The following is a 14,131-nucleotide window of genomic DNA, read 5'->3' as shown; positions in this document are numbered from 1 at the left end:
CTGGGGGAGCAGCACATCTCCATCCCACCCCAACCCACCCCAAACCACCCCAACCCACCCCAAACCACCCCAAACCACCCCATCCCACCCCAACCCACCCCATCCCACCCCAAACCACCCCAGACCACCCCAAACCACCCCAAACCACCCCATCCCACCCCATCCCACCCCAGACCACCCCATCCCACCCAAACCACCCCATCCCATCCCATCCCACCCCAAACCATCCCAACCCACCCCAACCACCCCAAACCACCCCATCCCACCCCAAACCATCCCAAACCACTCCAACCACCCCAAACCACCCCATCCCACCCCAAACCACCCCAACCCACCCCAAACCATCCCACCCCATCCCACCCCATCCATCCCATCCCATCCCATACCATCCCATCCCACCCCATCCCACCCCAACCCTCTCGCTGCTCTGCAGAGCTCAACGCCCAGCAGGAAAATGCAGCTCCAGCTTTTCGCCGTTGCGCCCGTCAGGCTCAGACCTCGAGCTTTTAAAGACTTTCAGATGTGTTTGACTCCCGAGCGTTCCCATTGAAGTGAACTAAGTGGATAAGACTTTGCAGGATGGAAGCCAAGTGGAGTCCTCACCCACCATGCTGGGAAGTCTTGTTGAAGTGGGTCATTGGAGGGAAAAGAGGGAGGAGGTGGTTCTGAGCTTGCCCCCTTTCATTTTATGCTTTTATTTATTTAAAGGATTTTTTTTTTCCTAAGGCAGCTTTTGAGGGGGGGAGAAAAGAAAATAAAAAGCCCCAGGCTGTGGTGTAACCACCGCAGGCAGATGTTGTCATGGCTACTAAACAAGAAACCTGATTTATAAAATGAGGAAAAACAGATGAACGTGAAATAAAAGGGAAAAAAAAAAAAAAAAAGAGAGAGAGGCGATCTGAAAATATTAACTCTGATGTAGAGAAAAATATAAACAGACAGGGTTGGGAAATTCCATAAGGAATATGACTTGTTTAATATTAATCATAAAGGAAAAGATTATGAGAGCTCCAAAGGGTGCCAAATGAAATACTCCACATGCAGCCACTGCTGTGATAAGAATCCTCGTGGTGGCTTCCCTGGGCTGGCCCTGCCCTGGGCCATGCTCTGGTGGAGAAATCCTGCCTGCAAGTTGCTCCAGGGATGTTCTTGGTGGTTCTGCTGCTGCTCCTGGTGCTTCTCCTGCCTTGCAGTGATTGCTGACTGAGTGCAAAGCTCCGTGCTGTGACAGCCAAAATAGCCTGCAGTTGTGTTGAAAATATGGGCAAGCTGGGCAAAGTGGTTGGGGCCATGGCATCTGCACTTGTATTGAAAAGATGGGCAAGTTGGGCAAGGTGACTGTGTTTGGGGTCATGGAATTTGCACTTTTATTGAAAATATGGGCAAAGTGACTGTGTTTGGGGCCGTGGAATTTGCACTTTTATTGAGAATTTGGGCAAGCTGGGCAAGGTGACTGTGTTTGGGGCCGTGGAGGGATTCCTGCAGCTGGGTTGGGTCAGGAGTGGATCTGCTGTTCCTCAAAGCTCAGGTCGATGATGTCCCCAAGCTGAGGTGGCTGCAGTGAGTGCTGGGTGGGCTCTGCTCCCACCTCCATGGCTGCTGTGTCACTGCTGCTCCTCTTGTCCCATCCTGAGCTGGCCAAGCCTGTGATGACCCTGACAGCAAAGTGCCACATGTCACAGCTCTGTAATGAGCACTGATGAACATTCCTCATCCAGGGCAAGGCCAAACCAGGGCACTGAGGGTCTGCAGGAGCAGGAGACACCTCCACACCCTTTGGATCTCCCTGGCTCTGTCCCAGTCCCCTCTGTGCTGCTGTCCCCTGCTGTCACTGCCTGCGGTCCCCAGCGGTGACAGCAGCACTGCCACCACCAGCCACCAGGCAGGAGCAGCTCCAACCACAGCTGGGAGGACTGGGAAATACCTCAGTGGGATCCCAGCTGGAAACTCCTGGGCAGAGCTGTAATTTGCTGCTTCATTTCCCTTCCCTCCGCGCTGCCTGGGCTGCTGGTCACTCCGAGCTGTCCGTCCCCAAACGCCTTGTGGCACTGCTAGCGCTCCAGCAGGGACTTCTGGAGCTTTGGGATTGCTCTGGCTTTGGCTCTGCCTCAGAAACAGTTTGGTTTGCACGGACCTTGAGGGCTCTTTCTCGCTGTCAGGAGGAATTAAGCTGCAAAGGCAGACAAATTCTCCGTAAAGAGTCTGGCCTGAAGGTCTGGGATGGAGATGCCAAGCCAGCAGGAGCTTCCAGGGCTGCAGGGCAGATTGTCCCTGCAGGATCCATCCAGGACACCTGGGCACATCCTCTGTCACCTCATCCACTGTCCTGCTTGATCCCATGGCCAGGCCTGGCAATGAGGGCAAGCTCTGAGCACTGTGGGGATGGTGCAGAAAAACTGGAATAGCAAAGATTTCTGCATCTTTTCTCAGCTCCCTGCATCTTCTCCTGGCTCCCTGCATTTTTCCCAACTCCCTGCATTTTCCCCCCCAATGTTCTGCATCTTTTCCCAGCTCTCTGCATCTTTTCCCCCCAGTTCTCTGCATCTTTTCCCAGCTCTTTGCATCATTTTCCTCCCATTCTCTGCATCTTTTCCCAGCTCCCTGCATCTTTTCCTGGCTCCTTGTATTTTTCCCAGCTCCCTGCATCTTTTCCCCTCAATTCTCTGCATCTTTTCCCAGCTCCCTGCATTTTTCCCCTCAGTGTTCTGCATCTTTTCCCAGCTCTCTGCATTATTTTCCCTCCCATTCTCTGCATCTTTCCCCAGCTCAGCGCTGACATGCAGCAGCCTGGGAGCATTCAGCTCCCTGCTCCTTCTCATCAATCCCTTCCCAGTGCTCCTCCAGCAGCACCAGGCAGTGCCTGGCACCTTCTGCTCCCTGCTGTCCCTTTCCCTGTCCTCTCCTGCCCCAGGGTCACCCTCTGGCTCCTTACCCACCCCGCTGGGCGAGGCTGCTGGGATCACAGGATGAGGCAATGGTGGATTTTCTCTCTTCCCCTCTGTTGACAAACCCAATTTGTGGGTGAATAATGAGTAACCTTTGAAAACGAGCGCCGTGGCTGATGGGGCTGCCCTGGGGTTTTGCGGGATGAGTCACTGTGGGGAGCAGGAACTTCCTCACCGACAGGCAGCTGCTCTTCATCCTCTGCTGCTGACTCCTCGGAGCTGCAAAACCTCTGGGCAGAGCTTTTCCAGGGGAGCATCTTCCCCTGCTAACAGCCCAGCTGCCACGGGGTGTTGGTCAGGGCAGCATTCCCCCTCCTGTTGGAATATTCAACCAGAATATTCAGCCAGAATATTCAACCAGAGCACTCAGAATGTCTCTCCAGCAGCATTCCCTGTGTTTTCATTCCTCTCCCAAGGTTCCTCTCATATGTAAGCCATCAGTGCAGCAGCGTGAGCAAGGATCTTGCAGCTGTGACCTTGCAAGTGGGTGGCATTTTGTGCTTCCTCCCCTGCACCCTCGGGGATGGATGTGTGATCCCCCCTCGTGTGATGAGCCACGGGCCAAATCCGGGCTGGGAAAAGCAGGATGAGGCTACCAGGAAATACCCACTGCACTCAGCTGGCTGTGGCTGAGAGCTTCAGAGCTCCTCCAGCAGCCCTGAAATGCAAGTTTCAAAGATAAACGGCTCTGAGTTGATTTTATTCCATCCCTTTGGAGCAGCTTGTGTTGCTCTGCAAGGCTGAAAGCAGGATTTGGGCTTCTTTTGGTTTCCATTCCTATCTAGTGCTCCATCAATTCCAGTGTTGGAGGTTTAGCTCAGATTCCTGAAATTTTATTTATATTTATAAATTCATATTTTTAATTTTTATTTATATGTAAATAAATCCATGTAAATAAAATGAAAGCCCCCCCCCAGCAGGGCTGGAGCAAGGAGCATCCCAATCTCTGATCTTCCCTGCCTCCATCCCAGCATCACTTCATCCCATGTGGAACTAACTGCTCAGGGAAAGAAAGAGCTGAAAAATCTTTTTTTTTTTTTTTATCATTTCATAATTAACACCTCACTCCCATTGTAACTGGAATTATGAGTAAGGCTGAAAAGAAACTGCTGCAGATGGCAGCATAAAAAAATGTGATTTTTAACACATTTTGTGTTTTCTTAAGCATCTCTGGTTTTGCCCAGGGTACATTTCATTTGCTATTTATTTAGTCCCCACCTCTAACAGCTCAGGGATTGCCATCTGGGATGGAAGGAAAACGGGAAAATGTCTATTATTTCTCCCTTTTCTTCTTCTGACCTCAGAAAATTTTAACAAGAGCTCCATGTCCAGTGCTTGCACGTTTTGGGATTAAATGTGTCAGTGAGCTGGGTGGTTCCAACCAGGAGTTGGGACTTGGAATTTTGCAATGGTTTGGGCTGGAAGGGACCTTAGTGACCATTCCCACCCCAGCCATGGCAGGGACAATTCCACCATCCCAGGCTGCTCCAAGCCCTGTCCAGCCTGGCCTTGGACACTTTTTAAAGCTATTTTCCAGCAGAATTGAGGGAAAGATCTCCATCACTGACAGAGATACCAAGGCAGGGTGGCTGTTCTGCCCTTCCTTCACATTTCTCCTTTTTTTTTTCCTTTTTTTTTAATTTATTAATCATAGCATTTCCATAAAATTTTTTACATCCACTCCTTCATTTATTTTTTTTTTTTTTTTCATCCCCGAGGCTTTTGCAGCCTGGCTTTATTAAAATCAAATGCTGCCCAGCCCCAACCACTTCACCAGGCTGGCTTTTCCTGGTGTGTTTTCACGCCACAACTGTTTCCCATTTCTCCCAGGGCTCTCTGTGTTCCCCCAAAACGTGCTCTTGGCTTGGTGGAAAAACCCAGGTCACCCTGGAGCTGGAAATCCACCCAGCCTTGGCTTGCAGTGACACCGAGTAGCCAACCCAAGTGCAATACCTCACTGCAGATGTTGCTCCAGAGCTTAGAGTTACCCAAAATTAGGGATTTAACGAGGCAAGGAGAGGAGCTGCAGGGAGAGCCAAATCAGGGGAGCCACCAGTGTTTCCCAGCCTGCTGTCAGGCTGATCAGATGTGACATCCTTGCCTTTCTCCTCGCGTTTTCCCCGTGCCTGTGGGTGTGGCTGTGTCCTTTCCTTTTAGCTTGAGGAGGCAGAGATGGCTTTGAATCCGTGTTGGGCTTGGAGTAAATTTGGGGAGGAAAAGTTGGGCTTGGAGTAAATTTGGGGAGCAGGGTCCCAATCCAGCTGTTGTGTCCACAGCTGGTGAAACCAAAACCTTGGGTTTGACTTGTTTTGGAAGAGTTTGTGATGCAGATCCCATTTTGCTCTGCCAGGGCTGGCTGAGATTGGCCATACTCAGCATTCCCATCCATATTTATTCCCAAAAACATTGGGTTTAACTCTGTCTTTCATACCAATTTCAGCCAAATTTTACCAAGACCTGAACTGGGGAAAAGCTTTGCTATCAGAATAGATTTTTTTTCTGATGTGTTCTCCTCCTCACTTCCCAAAAAAACGGGCTTTGCTCTGATTTTGGCAGTTGTTAAACACATCTAAATATTGCAGAAAAAGTGGTTTCCAAAGGAGAAACCACTTTTTTCCACCAGTGCCTGCGTGGGGAAAGGGAATGGAAGCATTTTTTGCCAGAAGTGTTTTAGCATTCCTTCAATCAAGGAATATAAACAGTTCCATGTGACTTGGGGCTGATGCAGGATTTGAGAGCAGCGTTTAATTCACATCATTTCTCGCACAGGGAGTTTTGAACTCACCCATCTCCTGCTGAAAAACGTCCTAATTAATAGGGAGAAGGATATTCTGGAAGAAGGGCTGTCACTTTATAATCCTGACGGTGATCCACTTTATTCCTGATCACTCAGTAATCATCCAGCATTAATTACAGCTCTGTGTAATTGAGTTATTGATTGGTGCCTATTGACAGCCCATGCCAGGCTGTAATTAAACCTCCAACCAGGATGATTTCTACTGGGCTGAAAGATGTTTTTCCCGATTCCTACTCTTCCTGTGTGTTGATATTGGGGGATAATCCTGGCTCTGCAGCACAAAATCAAAGGGTGTTTGTGGTTTGCCCAAGTCAGGAGTTTATCCTTGCAGTGTCTGGGTCCTGCTGAAGTTGGTGGGAAAAGCCCCATGGAGCTGAGCTGAGGGTTGGTTGCATCCTCCAAAACCTGCATGCCTGAAGGTTTTTGGGAATTCCCAAGGTGCTGGGAATGGCTGGGGTGGAATTCCTCATCCTGGCTGCAGTGGAGGACCAAAGGAACCTCGTTGTGCCACTTGAGTAAGTGACTGTCGGCTTTTGGGGTTGGTTTAGCAGGGAGGAAATTCCTTATGGAAAGGGCTGTCCAGGGTGGGATCCCCAGCCCTGGAGAGATTTCACAGCCACAGGGATGTGGCACTTGGGGACATGGGACAGTAGTGGCCTTGGCTTGTCTGGGCAATTGTTTTGACTCGATGATCTCAGAGGGCTTTGCCAACCTCAGCAATTCCATGATCCCAAATATCAGCCATGGATGTGATCTCTGATACCAAATATCAGCCATGGATGTGATCTCTGATATCAAATATCACCATGGATGTGATCTCTGATATCAAATATCACCATGGATGTGATCTCTGATATAAATATGAGAGATGGATGTGATCTCTGATATCAAATATCAGCCATGGATGTGATCCCTGATATCAAATATCACCATAGATGTGATCTCTGATATCAAATATCACCATAGATGTGATCTCTGATATCAAATATCACCATGGATGTGATCTCTGATATCAAATATCAGCCATGGATGTGATCTCTGATATCAAATATCACCATGGATGTGATCTCTGATATCAAATATCACCATAGATGTGATCTCTGATATCAAATATCCCCCAAGGATGTGCCCTGGCTGTTCCCAAAGCTCTCCATCCCACAGCTCCACAGGGATTTCTCCACATCCCCTTCCAGAGGCACAACAGCACAACCCAAACCCCCGTAACTGTTTGGGGTTTTGACAGTTTTATAACCTGAAATTTGCACCTTCTGGCAAACGGTGACAGTCCATGATTCATTGCCGTGTTGGAATTTTTCTTATGATGTCTTAATATCCGAGCATGGAGCAGAGCTCAGCAGAGAGGGAAAATAAAAACCTGGAGCAAAACGTTCCCAGACAAACCTGAATAGGCAGGAATTGCCCAGTCCTGCCAGTGCCAGCCAAAATATTTAGGATTATTCTGAAGTGTGAGATTTGGGGTGCACATATATATTTTTTTATTTATTTATTTTTATTCATATTTATTTATATGTTATATTTATGAATAAACAAATATATATGTGTGGGTTTATTTTTTAGATATAGATACAGCTAGATAGACATAAACTGTAATCACTCCATTTTCACTCTCTCACTTCTCTTGGAGGTTTTTTCCACCAAAAATCTGGGAGTGGTGCTGCTCCCTAGCAATGCTTCCCAGTCTAATCCCATAATCTGTGGGATCTCTGGTAGGTGGCTCATGTAGCAAAAAATTAAAAACCAGTTGGGAGGGAAACACTTCCATGGCTGCACACTCAGATCAAAACCAAATGTGGGGTGTGGGACAGCAGGGGAAGGATTTGGGTCCCTCTTGCTTTTAGACCTGGGATTTAGGTCTGGAATTGCACCAACCTGACAGTGCAATTTGTGATTTGTCAAAGCCTGAGCCAGAAAAGGACAGGTTTTAGTGGACATTGTGCATTCGGGTGTCCAGAGTTGGTTTATTCCTCAGCAGGAGCTGAGCTGCTCCTTTTTCCCCTTTTCTTCCAATAGCTCTGGGAATTCCTCTGGGATTCCCAAAACCTCTCTGAATCAGAGCAAGTGGACAGGGGTGATTGTTTTCCTCTGTATTTCTCTGCAGAAATTAAATCCTCGTGCAAATATCCAATTAAGGAGTTAACAAGAAATTAAATTAATAATGGGAGGGAATTAATATTCTTGTTGCTGCTATTTAATGAGAATTTTTTTTTTGTCTGTGCCTATGATGAATTTTTGGGGGAAATTACATATATGAGTATTTTTCTAGGTATAGCTTAACAAACACACTCTGGTGCAGGTAGAGATTCTACTCAACTGTGTTTAAAGAGTTTCCAGCATGTTTTTTGTCCCTCCTGGACAAATATCCAGCCTGTGCCACGGGATGAGAGCTTCCTCTGCCTACTGGATGTTTGTAACAAAATTTAACAGTTTGCAACTGGGATTTCAACAAAACCCAAACCCCAGCCAAAGAAAGGAGCCCAACCTGTAAAAAAGGTTCTGGTGCCCATTTTCTGACAGAGGGGTTTGGTAACCGTGCAGGGGACAGAAATGGGAGGAATAATTGGTTTTGGGCCTAGAACCAGGAAAACTACTTTTCCAAATTAATCCGGCGAGAGCCATGAATCCACTGTATTTCATATCACACTTCATAAAACTCCAGTCATAATCCATAAAAGTGACATTATTAGATTAAAACCCTCAGTTCCTCCTCGAAGGAGCTCGCTCATTAGACATGCTGTAGTTTTATAACCTCAAAGTTCCTCCCCAATTACCGTGATTAATACTGGGCTTCAATAAAAAAATATTTCTCCCCATCACCACGGGGTTTGGTCCCATCTGGTTGGTGTAATTGGGAGGTTCAGTGGTGTCCAGCAAGGAAAAGACACTCGTGGAGCACAGATCAGGGCTGAGGATGGATGGGGATGGAGATGTGGGTGTTGGTTGGAGCTTGGAAAAGCCGAGGTGACAAAGGCTGGAGTTGCTGTGGGAAGTGTGGATGAGTTCTCCTCCCTGGTGGGAAGGAGCAGGGAAGCTCCACGTGCTCTGCCAGCAGGGATCTGCCCTGGGAAATCCATCCTGGACTCACCTGGGGAAAAGAAGCTCCAGGGGGATCTGAGTGTCTGACACCCTTCTAGTGTCTGAAGGAGCTCCAGGAGAGCTGGAGAGGGACTGGGGACAAGGATGGAGGGACAGGACACAGGGAATGGCTTCCCACTGCCAGAGGGCAGGGATGGATGGGATATTGGGGAGGAATTGTTCCATGGGAGGGTGGGGAGAGGCTGGGATAGAATTCCTGGAAAATTTATGTATCCCTGGAATGTCCAAGGCCAGGTTGGACAGGGCTTGGAGCATCCTGAGATAGTGGAAGGTGTTGGGGTTGGAACTGGATGATTTTAAGATCTCTTCCACCCCAAACCATTCCATGATGATGATGATGATGATGATGAAATAACAAAACTCACTCAATACATCCCCACAGCCTCTTGCTGGGACACCTCCCCTCAGCACGTGTGACAAATCCTGTTTTCCTGTTAATTGCCTTGGAAGCAGGAATTCCTCTGAGGATTTTCTCTGCAGGTCCAGGTTGGTCTCCCCAACCCCAGTGTGAGCAGGATTTGGCGAGAATCACCGAAATTAAAAACGTGTCAGCTCCGCGATTCCTCCGCAGCCCAGAAAACGCCAAAACTCGTGTTATTTTTGAATCCCCTGATTTTTTTGGGGGCTGCTGGAAATAGGAGCTCTCGCTCCTGACTTCCAGGCAGTAAAGAGAGGTGAATCAGTGCTGGAAAAACCCTCCCGTGGACCACCCAGGGGTTCCTGCAGAGCTGCAGAAGTGGCAAAGTGCAGGAGTATTTTCAGACGAGGCAAAACCACCTCGGAACAGGAGCAGAGCTCCCTCGGTGAGAGGTGTGCTAATGAATCCAGGCTGATGAATATGCATGGAGCTAAATCACATTCAGGTCACAGGGCGAGCCCCAAACCTCGAGTGTAACACGTTCCCTTCCAGGACCCAACGTGTGTGTGGAATTCAGATAGAAATAGCTTTTTTTCCCCCCTCGTAATTATCCAACTCGGCATAAATTAGTATTTTCTTAACTAAATAATGGTTAGTGTTTTTGTTCCTTGCTGGGATTGGTCAGAGCTCTGCCTTTTTTTAACAATCTGGGACTTTTCTGAAGAGTCCTGCTGGGGTTTTAAAACTTGTAGCTTGCAAATCACCGTAGCAAAAAACATGGTGCCAGTCGTATAAAATACGAAATCACACGTCCTTAACATTTATTTGTTGTCATTTTTAATGAGAAAACATGGATTTTTTTTAAAACAGAACGCTGGCTGAAATTCCTCTGGCTGCAATTGTCCACGTGTTCCTGATGTTTATACCGTGGAGTGGTATTTTGGGAGACCACGTGCAAGATATTCTCCCGAACGGCCAAAAAAAAAAGCTAAAATTGACACAAAATAATGCCTCTTCAAATGCACGCTTCTATATTTAACGCTGCTCTTTAATTAGAAGCTCCAAGATTTCCTCCTGAAGGGTTTCAGGGGTGTTGCTGTCATGGATCCCTGGGGATGAGCAGGGAGTGTGTGATTCTCATGGGAGCAATATGGAAATCAAGTCACTGTGGAAATGGAGTCACTGTGGAAATCAAGTCCCTCTGTCCCCTGGCTGATCCCTCCTGCCAAAAGCACAGGCAGAGCTCACAGTGTGAACCAGGAGGACACATCTGGATGGAAATTTGGGCTCCAGGAGGGCTTTGCCATCCTGGAAAATCAGCGTTAGGAGGCTGAAATCCATCCCCACGTGGTTCTGTTGGCATTTAGGGAGATCCAATCTCTGTACCTCCTTGTTTCCCATTTAGGTGCTGCTGATCATCAGTGGGAACCTGAGTTTCCTCAACTGGCTGACCATGGTGCCCAGCATTGCCTGCTTTGATGATGCCAGCCTGGGGCTCCTCTTCAGCTCCCGGCAGAAGGAAAGGGTGGCACAGCTGCAGCTCTTGGGGACACAGGGACAGAGGCTTTCCCTGGGTGAGTGATTCCCAGACAGGGAAAAAATGGGCTTTTTGGTGTGCTTGGCTCAGGGCTTTTGTCTCTTTGAGGGCAGAGCTGGGGCTTTGCTGCTCTGTGGGTGGAGTGGGCTTGGAGGTGGAGGTGGGAAGGTGGTGGGTGGTTCTTGAGGGGCTGTGGGGACATTGATGTGGGGACATTGCATCTTGCCATGGGGACATTCCCATGGGGACATCGCTTCTGGTGAAGGTCAGGCTTGACTCAAAATAAGACTGTGGAGTTGAATGACTTTCACTTCTGATGGCTTTTTCTATCTTTTTTTTTTTTTTAATTTTGACTTAAGTCAAAATTTTTGATTAAGTCAAGGATGAAACACCTGGTGTGACATGAGGTGGGGTTAGAAGTTGAGTTCTCACATTTGCTCTCCTCACTTGCTCTCCTTCAAGGCATGGTGAAGAGAAAGTTCCAGGGAGAGCTCAGAGCTCCTTCCATGGCCTGAAGGGACTCCAGGAGAGCTGGAGAGGGACTGGGGACAAGGATGGAGGGACAGGACAAAGGGAATGGCTTTAAACTGGCTGAAGGCAGGGATAGGTGGGATATTGGGAAGAAATCCTTCCTGGAAGGGTGGGGAGAGGCTGGAATGGAATTCCCAGAGAAGCTGTGGCTGCCCCTGGATCCCTGGCAGTGTCCAGGACCAGCCTGGACAGAGCTTGGATCACCCTGGGACAGTGGAAGGACCATCTGCTGGTGGCCCTCACTGGCAGCATGGCCACCGCCATGGTGGGGAGAGAATTCCCCAAAACAGGGAGGAGCAGAACTCCTGTTCCTACCAGCAATGTGAAAAAGCAAATACAAGGGGGGTTATAACTCGGAGAAAAGGGCTGGAGGTGGCTGATTTCCCCTTCCAGAGGCACTTTCCAAGCAGCCCTGATCCAGGAGAAGCAGCCCTGGGATGTTTCTCATGAGGCTGTGTAACAGATGGAGAGCTGTGTTTGCAGCATTTTTATAAACCGCATATAAGCAACAAATTGCCTGTAATATCAACAACAATCACAGCTGCTGGGGCGAAATATCCCAAACAGCTGTCAGAGGAAGGAAAAATGTCAACAAGAGGCAGCATCTGTCTCCAGTGTTTTCTCCCAAGAAGCAGCTTGTTAATGAAGAATGGGAGTTCCCAGCTTCATTAAGCTTTTTGTGTCTCTCATGTTTTGCTGGAATAAATCTTTATCAGCTTCTCCCTTCCTAGAGCTTTGCTTTCCAGGCTGTGAGATTTTCTTACCAGCTCAGTTTAGTCCCAAGCAGCTCGGAGGCTTTTGGGAGGAGAAGCCAAGGGGAGGCAGTGAGGGGGAGGCAGATCCTGTTTTGAGGAACTTCCACCTTTGCTGTGATGTTCTCCAGAAGGTCTGGCTGAGCCAGGCTGTCCCAGCGAGGAGAACATCCACACCTCCCACTCTGGGCGTGGCTGTCCCACCCTCCAGAGGGGTGGGGTGTCTGGAATATCCCGGGAATTGGAATTCCTGAGTGTTTTCCCTGCTGAGGAAGCAGGGGCTGTTGAGCTGATGGGTGCCAGGAGGATCAGAGGAGCCCAGGGCCACCAGGAGGTCACCCAGCCATGTCCTGCCCATGACCTTGAAGTGTGTGTTTGATTCCTGCTGAGACCTCCACTCCCCATCCACATCCCCCTGGCTGCTGTCCCCGAGTTTAGCTCCATCTTTGCCATCTAGGTTGTTTCTGTCCCTGAATTAACCCCTTCTTCTCTCTGGCTGAGTGGCTGTGACCCCAAGGGCCTGGAGACAGGAGAATCAAGGAATATTGAAGGATGAGCAGGTCCTGCATGGCCATGGGGGCTGAGGAGCCAAGCTGGGGCTCTGTGTCTCCACCTGCTCTTTAATTACAGGGGAAGAAGTCAAACCCATCTAAAAAAAACCCCAAAAAATACCCAAAAGACTCCTCCACAGCACAGGAGTGCTCCATAGCACAGGGAAGGCTGATTCAAACGATTCTCCAGAAATGTTCTCAGACTAAACAATTATTAATAGCTTCTGAGAGAGGTTCAAATAAACATCCCTCTCCCGCCGAGATAAGGGGAAAGCTCCACGCAGTTGCTTTGAATCTGATCCTCGGGCTGTTGATGTTAAATAAATCCAGGAGGGCCGTGGGGGAAGGAGCCCCTCGGGGGTCACCTCTGCTTGTTTGTGGGATGGTGGTGTGTCTGCCCAGCCTGGGATCCAGCCCAGCCCGTGCTGCTCCTGCAAACCCCATCCCAGAGCGCTGGCACGGCAACACACGCCTCCAGCAAGGAGAATTTTGGGGGGGAGAATGAGGGTTTTGCAGCAGGAAAAGCACTCAGGAGCTGCAGGGACTCCACGCCCAGCTCGAGAGCAAGGTGCAAGTGCCAGCTGTGGTTTTTCCCCCGGCATTAAGGGCGCGATTGATGTCACATTGTAGACATTTTTCTCTTGAGCCCGTGCTCAGACTGTTTGGGGAAAGGCAGATGCAGGCAGAGATAGCGGGGTTGGCAAGGCCGGGGTGATTATGGAGGGGATGGAGTGGGGGAGACTGGGGTGGGAATAATGGGGATAATGGGAATAATGGGAATTATGGGAATAATGGGAATGGGGATGGGAAGAATGGGAATGGGAATGGGAATAATGGGAACGGGAACAGGAATGGGAGTGGGGATGGGAATGGGGATGAGAATAATGGAAATAATGGAAATGGGAATGGTAAGAATTGGAATGGGAATAATGGGAATAATGGGAATAATGGGAATAATGGGAATGGGAATAATGGGAATAATGAACAGGAATGGGAATGGGAATAGTGGGAATGGAAAAATGGGAAGAATGAGATTGGGAATGGGAATGGGAATAATGAGAAGAATGAGAATAATGAGAATAATGGGAATAATTGGAATAATGGGAATAATGAGAACAATGGGAATGGGAATGGGAACAGGAATGGGGATGGGAATAATGGGAATAATGGGAATAATGGGAATAATGGGAATAATGGGAATAATGGGAATGGGAGCAGAGCACTGAAATCACCTCCCTCAAGCCTGGTTTCGTGTCCCCCCAGGCTCCTGTGTCCGCAGAGTGCTGAACATCTCCCTGGCTCTGCTCATCACCTACCTCAGCATCCCGGTGGTGGTGAACCTGCTGAGCTCCAGGCAGGTGATGAACACCTCCTTCAACCCCCTGAGGATCGTCAACACCTACGGAGCCTTCGGCAGGTACAGGAATGGCAACAGAAACCCTGCCAGGAGACCTGCAGTGGGAAAGAGATGGAGGAGAGGAGCAGGTTTCCTTCCCACTGAAATACAGTTTGTGGAATATCTGCTTTTGAGATAGATGGAGGAGAG

The 14,131-nt window shown here is 48.8% G+C and overlaps 1 protein-coding gene across 1 annotated transcript in view; it reads left to right on the top strand.

Moving 5' to 3' along the window:
* LOC146430591 (lipase maturation factor 1-like) overlaps positions 1-14,131 on the top strand; it is an 85,697-nt gene that overhangs the window by 55,451 nt on the left and 16,115 nt on the right. Inside the window, exons 5-6 of the mRNA XM_085075319.1 lie at positions 10,620-10,788; positions 13,849-14,002. Of these exons, the coding sequence (XP_084931445.1) occupies positions 10,620-10,788; positions 13,849-14,002 (323 nt within the window). The remainder of the gene's footprint in view (positions 1-10,619; positions 10,789-13,848; positions 14,003-14,131) is intronic.

Source organism: Lichenostomus cassidix, chromosome 14 (assembly GCF_008360975.1).
Source record: "Lichenostomus cassidix isolate B80296 chromosome 14, HeHo_3.0, whole genome shotgun sequence".
NCBI classification, from domain to species: Eukaryota; Metazoa; Chordata; class Aves; order Passeriformes; family Meliphagidae; genus Lichenostomus; species Lichenostomus cassidix.
Note: the sequence above shows the minus strand (reverse complement) of the source record. Positions and strands in the feature narration are given on the sequence as shown.